The sequence below is a fragment of the Anas platyrhynchos genome, chromosome 6 (assembly GCF_047663525.1).
Source record: "Anas platyrhynchos isolate ZD024472 breed Pekin duck chromosome 6, IASCAAS_PekinDuck_T2T, whole genome shotgun sequence".
NCBI lineage: Eukaryota > Metazoa > Chordata > Aves > Anseriformes > Anatidae > Anas > Anas platyrhynchos.
Genome location: NC_092592.1, coordinates 19,193,348 through 19,211,158, shown reverse-complemented (window position 1 = coordinate 19,211,158; position 17,811 = coordinate 19,193,348). Strand labels below are relative to the sequence as shown.

The 17,811-nt window shown below is 36.5% G+C and overlaps 1 protein-coding gene across 4 annotated transcripts in view; it reads left to right on the top strand.

Annotated features, from left to right (window-relative positions):
* Nucleotides 1–17,811, top strand: part of VCL (vinculin) — a 62,382-nt gene that overhangs the window by 39,532 nt on the left and 5,039 nt on the right. The window contains exons 7-19 of one of the 4 annotated variants that reach the window (XM_027459788.3): nucleotides 1,596–1,686; nucleotides 3,019–3,166; nucleotides 4,377–4,530; nucleotides 4,643–4,818; nucleotides 6,028–6,218; nucleotides 8,020–8,219; nucleotides 8,747–8,875; nucleotides 9,919–10,068; nucleotides 10,746–10,854; nucleotides 11,842–12,144; nucleotides 12,717–12,841; nucleotides 13,181–13,366; nucleotides 16,294–16,500. In XM_027459788.3, the coding sequence (XP_027315589.3) occupies nucleotides 1,596–1,686; nucleotides 3,019–3,166; nucleotides 4,377–4,530; nucleotides 4,643–4,818; nucleotides 6,028–6,218; nucleotides 8,020–8,219; nucleotides 8,747–8,875; nucleotides 9,919–10,068; nucleotides 10,746–10,854; nucleotides 11,842–12,144; nucleotides 12,717–12,841; nucleotides 13,181–13,366; nucleotides 16,294–16,500 (2,169 nt within the window). Of the gene's footprint in view, nucleotides 1–1,592; nucleotides 1,687–3,018; nucleotides 3,167–4,376; nucleotides 4,531–4,642; nucleotides 4,819–6,027; nucleotides 6,219–8,019; nucleotides 8,220–8,746; nucleotides 8,876–9,918; nucleotides 10,069–10,745; nucleotides 10,855–11,841; nucleotides 12,145–12,716; nucleotides 12,842–13,180; nucleotides 13,367–16,293; nucleotides 16,501–17,811 lie in introns of all 4 variants that reach the window. The other 3 variants (XM_027459787.3, XM_027459790.3, XM_027459789.3) reach the window with 3 other exon arrangements.

Genomic DNA, 17,811 nt, shown 5'->3' with positions numbered 1-17,811 from the left:
ACATCTGTTGCCTTTTTAAAAATTCAGTTAATCCTTTGTTTCAAATTATTTATGGGTAGATGGGCCTGCAGTAAACCATTCATTCCAAGCTAAAGTTACTCTAGTACATACATAAAACAACAGAAAACTATCACCTACCATCACAGCTGGTAAGGGTTTTTTTTGCATTCATTTCAGTTTTTAAATTATTGTATGATTATTTACTTTACTCTTGTATATTAAATGCACAAATCTCAAGCTATAGAGAAGATGACTTTTAAAACATTGTCCCCCCTTCCAACCCTAGATGCGTGTCCTATCCTTTGGATGTTGTTAAATAGATCCTGACCTAAGCTTTGAGACCCAATTTCTAGGTTGGAGAACCAGTCTTCCAGGTGAAAACAGTTCTGCTTTTGGTGCACTCTCTTGGGCTGTGAATCTGGAGCCCTTAAAAATATCCAGCTGTGTTGAATGACCTTTAGAAAGTTAGTTGAGTTGTATTATAATACTCTACAAGTAGCTGACAGACTGACATGCCTAAATAAAACTGGCTTAAATGCCAAAATGTCCCCAGTAATGTATCTTTGGGACTAAGAGTGCAGAACGAACTGCTTCACAAAAATGTGGCAGTTTTTTAGTATTGTCAAGAGTATCCCATGTTGCACCAGATAGTGATCTTTGATGCTTGGAACAGGCGCTTCTCTGTAGGAGCTGGGCATGGATAGTCCAACAGCACAAGGGCCAGGCTTTTTTTCCATGACCTGTGTACTAATCATGGGATACTAGATGCATTTCAAATTATTTCCATTACATGTGTGGTAAAAATCTATTTGGGCTTTTTCCCAACTTCTTACTTAAGGTGCTGGGTACTCTGCCTGTTTGTATAGGATAGAAAACTTCTGGCCTCTAGTGGAGAGGTGATGCATGAACAATTAACAGAGTATGCAGGGAGATGAGAACTGAGTGGTTTTATCTTCTCTAGTCAAAGAAGTGCTGGAAAATAGTTGCGTAATAGTCAAAGCAGCAGCTTCTTTGCTCCTGGTAGAGAAGTTCTGAGTTTAAGACAACCGCATGTGAACACGTGTTTAAGTCTCCGAAGACAGTAAAATCCATATTTGAGAATTCTAGGAATTAACTGGCAGTCTGTTTTTCTGCAGACAGCAGCTATTGGATTTTAAGCAGCAGAACAGGTGAAAATTGCAGATGTGCATCCTCTTGTACAGAAAGTAGCAAAATTCACTGGCTGATTTCCATTTTTAAAAGGTTGACTCTAATCTTCATGCTCTGATGTACACTAAGGAAAAAAATGGAACTAACACTTAAGATGTGTGCTTATTGGAGCTTATTTAGGAATTAAAACACAAGAAAATAAAGGAATAGAGAAATCACTAAACTTGCATGCGTATTTTCTGCATTTTGAGTGATATGAAAATGTCTGCCTTACTTGGAAATAAGTGACTATGAACTGCTAGTCTGAAAATGGGTTTTGAGCTGCTTACATGGGTGTGTTTCTGTAAGTAGGCTGTGCTTTATACAACTTCTGTCTGCTTTGATTGTGTTGACTTCTTATGCTTTGATTTTTTGAAAATCATTATGGTGGTTTCTCTTTTGCAAAGGACACTGAAGCCATGAAAAGAGCTTTAGCCTTAATAGATTCAAAGATGACCCAGGCAAAAGGTTGGCTGAGAGATCCAAATGCACCTCCAGGTAATATTCAAAAACAAGTGCAAAGTATTTCAGTTTTTTAAGGTCTGAATAGCCGTTAAGCATTAATAACTTATGCATAGTATGCATAGTGGATCATTCTGAAGATACCAGTAGATAGTCTTTTTTTTTTTTTAATACTTGGAGATCTACCAAGTTGTGTTTAATGTCCTGGAAATCTTTGCCTGTTTTAAGTTGTCCAAATGTATTCTTGTATAACATACATATTTTATATTTGCATTCCACTAGTAAAAGCATAAATAAGTGAATTATGTTGAGCAGTATTTAACTGCAGTAGATCCCAATACTTAAAGTTCCTTATCCTGTACTTTCAAGTTTGTATAACTTCAGTTTTATCTAATAGCAGACTCTCAGTATTTTTCTTTCAGTCTTGACAGAAAATGCTTAGCATGAAAAACTGCAATAAATACTATAACTACAGTCAGCTTTATTTATATAAAGGTTTTTCCTTAGTATGCATCTTTAAAACAAATAAAACCAGGTGGAGGCCTGTTCCATTCAGACTTCGAGAGACCTTATCTCTGAAACACTTTGTCTGAAACTAAAGCCAAAATAATACAGTTGTAAATGCTGGAAGTGAATTATTCATATCTGTGGAGCTGCTGCTTATGCCTCATTCCCTTTACCACACTCAATGCCAGAAATCTCAGTTATTTGAAAGTCTTCTATCATTTACATTGACAATTAATGAAATACAACATTAATTGTTCAGTAGCTAAAGACAAATGCAAATATAATTGTAGAACTTGCTGCAAGTCAGGCATATTACACTGAACTAACCCTGTAATGTTTTGGTCTTCTGAGTGGTCCTTATGGCAGGACTTCTGAGCCAATTCCAGTGTAATAATTTAATGGAGGAACCAAAGGTGCCATTATCCATGCTAGAGGATGGAACCATGGCTGAATTGCAAGGACAGGGATGTTATTCTTGCATCTTCTTTTCCCAAAATGAAATCAGATTTAAAACTGTGTTAAGTTAAGGCTACATTAATCTTTTCATCCTGAATATCTTCAGCCTGAATACATTATAATTTGTATAATTTTTTTCTTAAAGAAATCAAGCTATGATAACAGAATGATTAAATTACTTGAAATACATGGCACATGATGCACATTATTAAGGTTATGCTATGCTGTTTCAGAAATATCATCTCATTATTCCATTTGGTGTATATCTCATAGTTTTTGATAAATATTTTTTGATGACTGAACATAGTGCAATTAGTGTGGTGGGACACCATGAAAGTAGTAGTTTATTCATAGATAGCAAGGAAAGTGTTGTTTGATGTTTTACTAACTGACTGTACATCTTAGGGGATGCTGGTGAACAAGCAATAAGACAGATCCTTGATGAAGCTGGAAAAGCAGGAGAACTGTGTGCAGGCAAAGAACGCAGAGAGATTCTGGGGACATGCAAAACTCTGGGCCAGATGACTGATCAACTAGCTGATCTCCGAGCTAGGTAAATCTATTGCTTTTAATGGACAATTTTCCAGTGTTATTAAAACAGTTATTCTGAACTTGCAGTTGCATTGTTTCATCACATATAGGAGAGGAAGGCTGTTCATGCAATACATTTTTTCAGCAGCTCATCAGTGTAGTAAATACTTAAGTCAGAGTGTTCTAACGTCAGTTTATTTTTGTTGTGATGCTCACTGTCCCTCCCACCCCCCCCAAAAAAAAAAGCAAAACAGAACCCATGCAGAAACTCCAGAAAGCTATTCTTAGGGATCCATTAGCTAGACATAATGGTTTCATGGTATAATATTTTAATAATAGGTCAAAATTCACAAGTACTAGTTATGCTGTCATTAAAATGATATAAATCATGTGTATTAGCTATAACAGTGGTAGTGGATGAGAAGCTGGTTTTGGTTTGGCTTCACATGGATTTCCAGCTGCGTGACCTGAGAGAATGTAAGGGCTTTTTACCAGTTTTTGCACAACATGTTGGAGAGGAGCATGAAGTTGGTAAAGTCAACATGCTTAAACTTTTCCAGTAGTCAGGTGTTCTGGAATGGAGCATGAGATTTTTTTTTTCTAAACTACTATATTTGAAGTAATTTTTCTATCCAACTTTTAACTTCTTACCATTTCAGAAAAAAGAATGGTAGTGCTGCAAAGTGTTTTTTACAGTCCTGTTAATTTGCATAGGTCAGACACTTCTCTCAATTTTAAGAAATCTTACCGATAGTCCATAATCTTTATCTACTCTGTCAACATCATTGAGGCAACTAAGACATCTTCCTTTCACTTACTGGCTTCTCTTCATAATGTGAGGCATACCCTCCCATAAGGCTGACTGTTGCAGCAGTCTGTGAACGAGTAGATAATAGGTCTTGTCCTGGGCAGATAAAATGAACTGTGTCCTCAGTTAGCCTTACTTTGTGACACTTTTAAAAAGTTCTTCTGAGGTTGCTAAATGTAAATTTCTAGGAAGGGAGAAATATGCTCTAAATATATTCTTAGAACATAACAAGAACAGTTAAAAACAGTTAAAAACTCCTCAGTTAATTTTGCTTTCCAAGCAAAAATATACTCTTATTTAATACTGTAATTCTTGCAATAATTGCTGGCAATGCTCATAAACGGTTTTTGTTGTCTCTTCATTAAATAAGGGCTCTTTTTTCAAACCTGAGCTGAATTTGTGATGTTCTTTTCCTCTTGGGCAGAGGACAGGGTGCTACGCCAATGGCTATGCAGAAAGCGCAGCAGGTGTCGCAAGGCCTGGATATGCTCACTGCAAAAGTGGAGAATGCAGCCCGGAAATTGGAGGCCATGACAAACTCTAAGCAGGCTATTGCTAAGAAGATTGATGCTGCTCAGGTACCACCAATAATTTAATAATTGCTTCAGAAAATTATATTACAGTATTGATTCTTCTTTTATCTTTTGATTCTGTTTTATTTTCACTTATACGCAACTTCTTCCTATTAAGAATTGGCTTGCAGATCCTAATGCGGGCAGTGAAGGAGAGGAACATATTCGGGGAATTATGGCTGAAGCAAGGAAAGTTGCAGAACTATGCGAGGAGCCTAAAGAAAGAGATGATATCCTTCGTTCCTTGGGAGAGATCTCCGCTTTGACAGCTAAGCTGTCTGATCTGCGACGACAGTATGTATTTTGGTTTTATCACCATAAATTTATCTGAATGTTTCATCTGCAGTTCAAACTGATTAAATTATTAATGAGAATATGGATGATTCATTTGGGGATATATTTTCCTCCAAGAACCGGAAATGGATATATAATAATTTCTAGCTTTCATCCTGCATATAATAAAAATAGAATACAAAGAATTGTTCAGTTCTTGGAGAAAGAAAAGTTAACCTTTTTTAATATCCTTTAAAAAATTTAGTCTATAAAATATAGTATCCTTTTTAATGCTTCACCTTAATGATTTATATCTTAAAGCCTGACTTATGTGATCTTCCTCCAAAAGAAAGATGAGAGTGACTACAATTGTGTATCTATAGCGTCTTTTTATAATTTATTTTTATTCTTTTACTGCCCATGGAACACTTGACAGGCAAACTGAAGCCTTTGTAATTCTCAAGCACTTCAAAGGAATGAGATAATGTGAAATTTAAGTTTGTTTATACAGACAAATGTCATCACTGTTTTCCACTCACCAGTTTACTACATGGCAGAGTGCAATACCTAGCACTTGAATACTGAGTCAAGTATTTTAATCTCTAACTGTAAACTCTATAAAAGATAAATATTATGACATGGAGAAAATCCTGTTACCTTGTGTTCAGTGCTCAGCTGGAAATGATATTTCTATATCAGTTTTGCAAAGGAGATGCTTGAGAATGGAAGTGAGAAACTATTACTGTAAAAATTCTGATCTTTAATCTATGGCCAGTTGCAATATGTAGATAAATATTTTTTCTTTGAAGTTTGACACTTCAAACTTTTCTTGATACTTCATTGGCAGCCCTAATGTACTGTTTTCTGGTTTATGAATAGCCTTGGGTCTGTTGCTACTTACTTTTGTACTTGCAATCTGACATTATTGCAGGTGTTCATAAGATGGCCATGGGTATGGGAAATCAAACTGATGAGTGACAATGCCATACCTTCCCCTGCCTCAGTGCTGTGTTGAGCATAAGTAATATTTAGGTGCCACAGCAGCGAAATGAGGTGGGGATTTATGAACGACAGATCTGCATTATTTGTTCTGAGATTCAAGTCTGAAATATTACTTTATTTAAAAGATGAAGTACCTCTCTTGTCTTCTTTTTCCTACAGAATTCGAGAGTAGCTGTAAAAGATCTGTATATTACTATAACTTTGTTTTTCTATTTTTTAAATCCTCAGTGGGAAAGGTGACTCTCCTGAGGCCCGTGCACTGGCTAAGCAAATAGCTACAGCACTTCAGAATTTACAGTCCAAAACAAACAGAGCTGTAGCAAATACTAGGCCAGTTAAAGCAGCTGTCCATTTGGAGGGCAAGATTGAGCAAGCTCAAAGGTGGATAGACAATCCTACAGTTGATGATCGGGGAGTAGGTAAGTGATTCTGCATGCTCCTTAACCTCCCCCTCCACCCCCCCTCCAGTCACAATTTGTTTTAACTTAGTAACTAAAACTTAGTTTAACTTAGTAACTAAAACAATATGTTTTAACTTAGTAATTTTTATGACTGAATGTACTGCTACTGAGATGCTGAGGATCTGTGGAATTTCTTCATTGATGATGAGACGTGCAGTTCCTGGCTGGTGGTTTATAGCCAAGTCCTGGCTGCAATATTATTTAATGAGGCTGGCCTTGATTCTCTTGGTTCTAGACAGAACAACTTTGGCAAAGAATGGGAGAATGTGTACGGTAGAACAGACAAACTTTAGACTGCTCCTTGCTTTTTAATGTCATGCAAATATAGTATCTCAAATATGAATTTATATATACTTCAGCAAATTGAGTAATTGAGTCCTTCATAAACCTTATCTAAAAATAGCATTTCCTGTATAATTGCTGGGTTATCTGAGGAGACTGCTACTTACTCAAAGAGAAAAGTGATCTGAGAATCTAAGCATGCTATCATTAAATTAAATTGAATTATGGCTTAAATTGAATTATGAAAGTATGCCTTCATGATTTTTGTTGGTCTATAACATGGTGAAATCTGAGGTGGTTGTCTTGAGGAAGCACAGAAAGTAAGCTTAATTTTTATTATTTTTAATGCAAAATAAACAAAGGGAACTTAAACCTGCTCCCCTACCCTACAAAGTCTATAAGTACCTAGTTAATCATGAAACTTGTATACTGCAAGTTTTTTGAAGGAACCAAAGTTTCTCAGTGCTGAATGTATACTACAGAATACAGAGTTTAATCAATTGTAATAGTAATATGTAATGATAAAAATGTGTGAAAGGATGTAATGCCCCAGAACTGTAATATTTGTAGGTTAATGAAGAAAAATTTTATTTGTAACAAACATAATGCCATTTTTTTCTTTGCATTTAAATCCCTTTCCTTGGATTGAGACTTGGCAGGGTGCTTATAGGTAGGAAAGGTTATGTTAAGAATGTCAATCAGGTATGTGCTGTGTTTGATCTGGACAGCACTTGGATTACTTGTATGGTAGCATTGGCTTAAAATGATTCTTCAGTAGGTCTTTAAAGGACTTTATATATGATGACTTCCTTTAAAAAGACTACTATTGTATTACTTGAAAGAACAGAGGAACACATTGTTGATAAAAGAACAGGAAGCTTCTGTAAGAGAGTTAAGGACGTTGCTGTACTAAAAATGACTTTTTTGACAGGAAGAACTTGAACATGCTGTGGAGGCTTTTTACGTTTTTATTTTTTTTCCAGTCCTGGACACTGGACATTCCTTTACCCATGATTTCTGGAACCTCTGAAGAGGGTATTCTGTTTTAAAATTTATGTTTTGTACATGAATTTTTCCCCTCTTCCTGCTCAGCTTGTTATGACTTGAAGTGACATGGAGAAGAATTGCAGTACTAGGAGTTTGCAAGCAATTTCTATTAGAGTCAACAGATCAGTTCTGTAGGGATATCTGACAGCTATAATGGTTAACTTGAGGCTGCCCTACCTAAAAAAAAGGATGCATTTTTAGGCCTGAAGTGCTGTAATAGGCAAAAAAAAATATTGGTGAGGGGTGAATTCCTGTTTGGGTTTGAAGTGCCATTGCTGAGAAACTGCAGAAGATCCTTCTCACCACCCAGAAACGTGTTGTTAAAAAAACAGATATTCTGGAATGTCATTTAGTTCATGGGATGTTTGAATTACACTTTCAAGTTTTAGTTGTCCTGTATGTTAATGTAACATGACTTCTTCCATTGTAGGCCAGGCAGCAATTCGGGGTCTGGTCGCAGAAGGTCGTCGTTTAGCCAATGTCATGATGGGACCTTATCGTCAAGACCTGCTTGCCAAATGTGACCGTGTAGACCAGCTGGCTGCTCAACTTGCTGACCTCGCAGCGAGAGGGGAGGGAGAGTCTCCTCAGGCTAGGGCAATTGCTGCTCAGCTTCAGGACTCGCTGAAGGTAAAAATCTTTTATTGGACACTGAAGCACATGATAATACATGGAAGAGTTTGTACTGCCTTGATAATGGGCTTCTATGTTGGAGGCACCAATAAACAGAGGAACAAAAAAATGCAGCAAAACAAGTGGTGGTTTATCTGAGACGTTTAAAGCAAGCTTTCTACAAAACACCTTGATATCATGCTTCAGGGATTAATTCTAAATGAGCAATTTAGAAGTAAAAATAAAGAGAAGTCTTACTTTCAATGAAGATAGCATGTTAGCATTGCAAATTTGAGTGTCAAGGTCTCATTATGCCATTCATAACTTCTGATCCTGCTACAATGAGTGGCATGTGAGCTTCTTGCATTTCAAATGATGAAAAAATGATTTACTGAACATGCTTATGAGATTGTTTTATCTTTATAGCTTCTAATGTAACGTTTTTTTTTTTCTTTTTTCTTTGTTAATAAGAGGTTTTCTGAGATTTAAAGCCCTGTGAACTTAATGGTTCTGTATCATGAGTTTATACTTTCTGTTTTTTGAAGGATCTTAAGGCACGGATGCAAGAAGCAATGACCCAGGAGGTTTCTGATGTTTTTAGTGACACTACAACTCCTATTAAGTTGTTGGCAGTAGCAGCCACTGCTCCTTCTGATACTCCCAATAGAGAAGAGGCAAGTATATGAAAGAGTGTTTTTTCCTGTGAAGCTTCAATTATTGTTCAGTTTTAGAAGAATCACTATTTTGAGAAATGAACTGGTATTTTGAATAAGTATTCTGAACAATGAATCAGTATTTTTTTTCACAAGATTGTAATACATGCTTATTAATTCTGACTGCAAGATGATTGCCATGAAAGTTTTCCTGGTCTCTTGGGGTCTGAGGATTGTGCTATATATCCCTGGAAACTGTGTCATCCCTGACTTCAGTAAATGCTAAAGACTGTTCTCTGTGATGATCATACCACATTATCTTCAGCATGCTGATAATTCTAGTGCCAAATCACTGACAACAGTTAGTGGATTGCATATCTCGACATTTATATAAGATGACTAAAGTTGTCTAATTCATGTCAAGATTAATCAGCACACTTAACCCGTTCCCTTGCTGTATAATGCTTCCCTTAATTCAGTGCTACTGGCCTTGAAGTATCTAAAACTCTCGGCTTGCAAGCTCTGTTTGGCTGGTTGATTTGAATATGATCAAAATAATTACCAAGGCCTTGGTAAATTTAACTTTACAGCAGTGTAGATTTTATCAACGTATTCTGTCCTTGTGTAAATAAGAATGGTAGAAGAATGCATATATATAATTTTTTCCAATGTGAAGCCTCGATTTTTAGAGTAAAGCCCATATTTTTCTTCCAAATGCAGTCACTTCTGGATTCTGAGTTTGAGGATTTATCTCTGTAAGCTAAAATGGTTTCAACTCAGTTGCTAGAACAGTGGTTGGGAATTAATGTACTTTATATCTCAAAGCTATGAAGTGTGATAGTATCATTTGTAGACCAAATGAGTTAGTAGAGAAGAAAGTCCACAAATGTACAAAGATAAAAATGAAACCGTTTCAGACTCCTTGTGTCTTGTTGCATCATGTCAGGAGACGTGTTAAGTTTAGTTGTTAGGAAGGTGTCTCTGGTATGTGACACTTGGAGAAAGTTTTTGTTCTGTGTGGGAAGTAAAGGTTTTTAAATATATTTTTCTCTTCTGACAAATAGGTGTTTGATGAAAGAGCAGCAAATTTTGAAAACCATGCTGCTAGACTGGGAGCAACAGCAGAAAAAGCAGCTGCAGTTGGAACTGCTAATAAAACCACTGTGGAAGGCATTCAGGCAACAGTGAAATCAGCAAGGGAACTTACCCCACAGGTTTGCTTTCTTAGTCTCAAAATGCTATTATACATGTAAGGGTTGGGAAGGATTTCTGTGGAATTTTCCATTTGTTTGTGCTTATCAGAATAAGATGTTAATAGCAGTAAGGAATGTAGCACCGACATTCTGAGAAGAGAAATAGCAAATATTCATGTATATCCCAAAGGGTAGGACAAGGTAATTAAATGATGTGTCTTACTCTTCAGCTTTTGGAGAGAAGCACCAGTAACTTATCCTTGAAACGGTTACTTGGAGGCTTAATAGAGTAGAGAAAATGCTTCTTCAATGATTTTTTTCCAGATTAAACTTCTATCTAGAACTAGTGAGAATGTCAAAAGTATTGTACATTAGTGCTTTCAAGAACCATTAGTAAATGATAAAACACTTTCTGATGCGAAAGCAAGTAAATGAAGTTAGAATAAATATTTGTATCAACAAATACTAGAGGCATTGTAAATCTTGAAACAGAACTAGAAATTGAACAGAAATTGAACTAGAATTAATGGAGTATTAAAAGCGAGGAGTATTAAAAGTGAGGAGCTTCACATCTAGCATGGAGAAGCAAATGCATTTTCAGAAACACATACAATGTTTTTATATATTGTTACTTAATAATTAAAAATGTAATAATTAAAAATTATTGTTACTTAATTAAAAACTTTTTTCATTCATAGGTAGTATCAGCTGCTCGAATTCTTTTGAGAAATCCTGGAAACCAAGCTGCTTATGAACATTTTGAGACAATGAAAAACCAATGGATTGATAATGTAGAAAAAATGACAGGTAAAGTAGGATTTTTTTGTTGAAGATTATATTTGTGCTTATTTACCCTGTATGGATTTCTTTATCCATTCTATTTGGATTGAAGAGACATGTACAGAAGTAATAACTGAATTAAAAAATATTGTTTAAGAGAAATGGGAGTGTGCTCTGTGACTCCAGAAATGTGTTCATGTTAGCATAAACAAAATAACTTGCTTCATAGGACTTGGTTTTGACTGGTGGAGGAAGCAAATTGGGCTTTAATTCCTCCCTGGGAAGAACAAAATACCTTTAGTTTTGTACTTGTTGTGCTAGCAGTGTATCACTGTAGCAGCTTGAGGCTTTTCTTTTTACATAATCTTGGCATGTTGAATGAGGACATATAATTAATTGGGGGCAAGAAAACATGTTCAAAGTGATGTAAGAGCTTCATGAATGGAGTTCATAAAACAAAACTACAGATGTACTGACTCTTTCTGAAACACTTAAAAGTTTCAGTCCTGAAGAAATGTTTCAATCTGTATTGGGCTGCTAACAAAATACTTTATCCGGGCTGTATACTGTGTCCCTCTCCATCTCCATAATTAACTTGTGGGAATTTTAAATCTCACTGCTTTATCACTATACATCACCCTTAAGTTAAAGCACAACCAAGAGGAATCTTTCATTTTGCATGAATGGGAGGGCTACAAAATTGCTGAATATAGATAAAGAAATTTGCAAGGAATGAAATTCTGCTGTGTATACTGTGTAAGTCAATTTTTCATTCAAGCAACATTCCACGTTAGATGAGTAAGAATTTGGGATGTTGTTAATGGGAGCAAGACTGACCGTAGTTCCATAGTGTCAGTAATACATGTGGTCTGATTTTCATGCCTTCTTCCACTCCTCCCTACTCTTCAAGTTTGGAAATAGTTGCTTTTCTGGTTGGAAACAGTCTCAGAAATATGTAATAGCCCTTTCCAGAGTTGAAATTAGAATATTAATGTTGTTAAACTTTTATCCTAGGGTTGGTGGATGAAGCCATTGATACCAAGTCTCTGTTGGATGCATCAGAAGAGGCTATTAAGAAAGATCTTGACAAGTGTAAAGTTGCAATGGCCAATATGCAACCACAGATGCTGGTAGCTGGCGCCACCAGCATTGCTAGACGAGCAAACCGCATCCTATTGGTGGCAAAACGAGAGGTTGAAAATTCAGAAGACCCTAAATTCCGGGAGGCTGTTAAAGCAGCCTCTGATGAGCTAAGCAAAACTATATCACCGATGGTAATGGATGCTAAAGCTGTGGCAGGAAACATTTCTGATCCTGGTAAGGATTTGGTCAGCTGATTTGAAAAGTATCTTTTATTGGTGGAATGCTGTGTGATATAGTGCTCATTTTCTCTTGTACCGCTGTGTATCCCCATTTATGGAAATTTTGTGTATGCTTAAATCCCATAATGGTAAGATCAAGGTCACACCATTAACTGCTAAAACCTCTGTCATGTTCAAGGAAAAGGATTCATCATTCTAGTTCATTGCATGATGTCATGATCTTTATCAGAAACAAGTATTTGTTACTTTTATCAGTAGTAGTACCTCTGTAAGGAAAATAGTACGTAATGTCTTCTGTTCTAAAAGTTGTTTTGGGAAATTACTTTGGCTATTGACAGTGACCATTACTCAGCATAAATTTTATTTTATGCATGTTGTATATGATACTAACATTTTAAACATGGAAATCAAGTATAAACATTGTGGTGGTTTTTAAAAATCATTTTATAGAAATATGTGCACTCTCTGCGGTACCTTACCAAAATATTTTTTGTGTTTTTTTTTGATAGTATTGCAATTCTAAATATTACAGAATGCTATTAATCTGGGACTGGAATTTTTGTTCAGGTTTGCAGAAGAGTTTTTTGGATTCTGGATACAGAATTCTTGGAGCTGTGGCCAAAGTCAGAGAAGCTTTTCAGCCTCAGGAACCAGATTTTCCCCCTCCTCCTCCTGACCTTGAGCAGCTTCATGTAAGTGCAGCAGATTTTGTAATACAGTACTCAGTTGCCACTGATGAAGTGTGGACTGCACACTGAAATTTTTTGACTAAATTTTTATTCCTTAGACAGAAAACTCATTGTCTGGCCAGACATGTATACAAGCAGCCTGATGTCTTAATAAATAAATAATCCAGCGTTCAAAAGAAGAGAATAAAACGTGGTATTTCCTAAAAAAGGGAGCACTTGAAAAGCTGGAAGAACTCTGGAAGAACGCATGAGCTCATGCGATCATGTCTTGCCATGTCAGTGTCATGATACTCGATCTTTGTACTATTTCATTGTACTGAATAAGGTTTTTACCTTTCTTAGCTGACTGATGAGCTTGCTCCTCCAAAACCACCACTTCCAGAAGGTGAGGTTCCCCCACCCAGACCACCACCACCTGAAGAAAAGGATGAAGAATTCCCAGAGCAGAAAGCAGGAGAAGCTATTAATCAGCCCATGATGATGGCTGCTAGGCAGTTGCATGATGAAGCACGAAAATGGTCTAGCAAGGTAAGAAGTTGTTACAGATTTGTCCTGTGTTGCAAAGAAAATTTCTTCAGAATCAGTGTGTTAGTTTGGTCCAGTATCAGTTGCCTCAATGTGGAGAATAGACTTATATAGGCTAAATAGTAAAAACACTGCAGTAAAAGAATTAGGAACCTTTTCATCTTCAAAGTGAGCTAGGTACAACTGTTCTAGTACTCAGAAGTGCTAGAATGCTTTATCATCGTACCTCTGCAAACACAAATGTGTGCTCTTTGTGATCGTTGATGATGCAATAGTGCCTCTGTAGGCAATACTTAGTGCCTTTCTATGTTGACAAGCTGATGGTTTTATTAGCTGACTTTGGGATGTCTGCATGAATGTTGCAGACATCAGCTGCGAGAATCATGAACTGGTTTGTGTTCTGGAAGGAGCTGCAAGTTACTTTGCAGTTTATCTGGTGCTCTTCTGATCAGAAAAGTGACTGTATATAGATAACCTGGTCTGCTTCCTTTTTTGTAGAGTCACTATCAAGGCCAAAATCCTTTTTGTTTTTTTTTAATATTTCATTGCCATGATGAAGCATGTCATACCTGCCTTCTGCAGGTATTAATTGAAGGCCAGAATTTGGCTTTTAAAATCTTCACTTTTTTTCTTCCACTCCAATGCATAGTAACGAGAGGATAAACTTTAATAGATTACTGAATCAACTCCAACAACTTGGTGTGCATAAGGCACATCTGTTTTGGAAGTATAAATAAAGTACAAAAGAAATACTACAAATCTGTGTCCCTTCCTTTAAATGAAATGCTTTTATTTCACTCATACTTCTGGATATACCACATATGTTTTTATTTTATTTAAGGGATAAGACTGGAGCATATCTTCTCAGAAGGTAATCTTGAGGCTGAAAATCTTAATTTCAGCTTCCTAAGTGTTTTGATGTTTGAATCCCCAAATGAGTAACCTAACAATACACAGTAGGTTTAAAAAAAAAAAAAAGTGTTTACTATATATGTACTAAATTACATGTATAGACACACTAGAGTATAATTAAAATAATGCATCTATTAAAATATTTATGTATCAAAACAAGGCAGCAGACCTTAAAACTTCCTCCTAATTATAAAAGAGCCCCAAGCTTATTGTTTTTTGTTTATGAAACACTAATTTTATTGCTGTTACCATAAGTTGAGACCAACAAACCAGTGTAACATTTGTTCTTTAAATTCTTGTTAGCAGTTCCATTTTACCAATAAAGGTACAGTTGCTTTGCTAATATATTTTGGGGAAGAAGGTGGTGGTCAGGACACTTTGTCAAGAACAATTTTGCACATGCAATCCAAGTTTTAAAATATTTTTGCAGACAATCATAAAGGGCAGAAAAATAGAACTTCAAAAATATTTTTGTAGTTGAAGCCACTTCCTTATTGGGTGGAAGAGGGATTGATGGACACTGTTACTGAGGAATATGGGTTAGATCTGGAAAGACAGAAACACAAGGTCTTGCTTATACTAAATGGCAACAGGCTGTGTCAACTGCCTTCTGCTTTTTTAGCCATTTATATTAGCCCACTGATATTTTCCTATGTATTACGTTTATAGGGGGGCAAGTAAGTAATCTCTAAAAGCATTTGATAACATTCTCCATTCCTGTAAGATTTAAAGTTCATTACTTTTTTTCTTTAACAAAAACTCCTTTTCACTGGGTAGATTCTGGGCTTCCGTGTATTCCTTTTCTCACAGAGCACAAAACAAACACCTATTGCTTTAGATTTCCTTGCCTTTCCCCCTCAATTGAATAAAGGAGAGAATGAAGTTTTATTTGTTTAGTTAGGCTCCTGTGTCAAAACTAGCATCAAAACGAGGGATACTGGAAACTTTTCACTGAATTAATGCTTAGATTTAAGTCTTCAAAGATGGGTTGATTTGTCAATATATAAATGCTAGAACTTGTTCTTCCAAAAACTGCATTTTTTCACTGACATAGATGTTTTTCTATTAAAAGATCAGATCTTAAGCAAAATTCAGTTGCAAATGCGTAGTTTTTGCTAAGGGTTGCTTGACATGTAGCATTCATCAAAGAAATGCAGTTAGTAAATTTGTATGATATCTTTTTTTATTGAAATGCTATTATATTATGAATGACTGTACTATTATAGGACTTTTACCTCATCTTTGTGATCTCCTTTTATTTGCTTGAATCTTTTTTTCCAAGGTAATGGATACAACATATTGTGGCAAAACAGTATAATATGCTTCATAATCCTCTTTCTTTACTAATTCTGTTTCAGTCTTTTTAAAGAACTGTAATATTCATGTCATTCATAACATTCAGTATCACCTCCTTTTTTCATAACCTGGTTTTGTTCTTTTTCGCATTATCTGCAGTACTTCAGTACCCATTTCTACAATATCTTCCCTGCCACCATCACCCTTTTTTTCTTGACAGCAAACAGTGTCAGTGGTTTTTCTGTGGCCCTGCTGCTATCTCTTCTTACATATACGTGAAAAGGCTTTCATACATGCTTTGTGTTTGCACAAATACCACAGTCATCAGCTGCTGTGCCTGCTTCAAGCCAGTGAAAATGGCTTTAATTAAAACAGAAAATCCATTCATTTCACCATTGTCTTGCCAGAAAAATGTTGTTCTGAAAATCAGCCTCTGCGTGTAGAAGCTGTATGCTGAGTTGAAAAATGTCGCCGTGTCTTTGAATTGGAACTTCTTAATTGTTTTGGTAACTTTGGTTCACAGGTGAAATGTTTGTTTCCTTCTGCTAATCCTGTATTCCTTCCCCTCCTCCCTCTTACATGATCCTAGAGCTGTCCTGTCGGATCTCGAGAGTCTAAGAGGATGTTTTGGTCACTAAAACAGCTCAGTTCATGCTCTTCTACCAAATTCTGCTTCTTGTACTAACTGTCCCGTTTCTCCACCTTTGCTGCCACCTGCAAAGCCTGTGACTGTGGTTAATGAAGCGGCTGAGGCTGGTGTAGATATAGATGAGGAGGATGATGCAGATGTTGAATTCACTCTCCCCTCTGACATTGAAGATGATTACGAGCCTGAGCTGCTGTTAATGCCAACCAATCAGCCTGTTAACCAACCCATTCTGGCTGCTGCTCAGTCTCTACATCGGGAAGCAACCAAGTGGTCTAGTAAGGTACTCCTGAGTCTCCCCCGGGGACTGATCTGTGTGCATCCAGCCATTTGGAACGCTGACACATTTGCATCACTCTTGATCCCTGCTGGGTCCCATCATTCTGAATGAATAAACGTGCCTGCACTTCATCTTAAGGACTGAGAGTGGCTTCACAAGTTTGCTAGATCTGTCTGTCAGTGCCAGATTGAAGCTTGATATGGGTCACTTATTAATATTCAAAGGCTTCCTCTCTCTTTGCATCTGCCTGTTCTCTTTGTTGTGGCAGTTTTCAGATTGTAAACAGCGGTTGTCTTCCCTCCCCCCTTTTCTTTTTTCATTAATTTGGGCTACCTGGGAAGCCATGGTTAATGGTTTCTTAATGACTTCCAGATACAACAGAGTATACAGTATTCAAGAAGTCATTTAACATGTCTATTGTGCTTTGCCTCCATTGATGCCATCAATTAAAATACCTTGGAACAAGGAATGGCTTTGTATGGCAGTGTTTATTGAAGAGGACTGACTGACTGCTGGCTTGCACTTGGCTGTATTGCAAATGCTGGTTTTGAGAGAATTCTTTTATGAAGAAGCTGCACTGAATGCTGTTATCTGCTGAATTGAGATAGTGTTTGTGTAAAAACAGTGGAAATCTAACATGGGGTTCAGATGTTCACAAGTAGCCTGTCTCTTCTGTCTAAGCACAAATGTTTGCAAGACTGGTCACTTTTTATAGCATGCTGCAAAAAGTAAGGTTGGTGTTATATAACAAACAAAGGTTAGGGACACGTGTGTGTATTTATACATATATGTATGTATGTAGAGATATACTAAACTATTTTTAATAAAAAGGGCTTTAAAATGTTCTTGTCGTTTTCAGATTCTGATGCTTGGATAACTTGTTTGAGGGCTACGTAAATGACACTGGTCCTAATTTCTTGATCATCCTGCGTGAAAACATGGAAAAGCTTTGTGTTATGTCACTTGCATCCTAACTGGTTATACTAGCAAACAGTTTAGATATTAGGTCACGGTAACGAATAGTTCAGCTTTCTGTGTCGCCTGTGTCTGTGCAATATTTAATTAAATGTTTGGGATACCTTCATGGCTAGTAGTGCGTCATGGAACTATGTGCAAAGGGACAGAATACATTTGGTCAGTTGGGTTCTCACTGTGTACTTCTTGCTCTGGACTTCATTGGTCATTAATTGTGGAATTATACTGAAGAACGAGTGTGCTAATAAATAAACTCACATGCTAATATTTCATCCACACAACAGGAATGCTTCATGGCACTAAATATTTCACATTTTTCTAACAACTTCTTATGAAGGT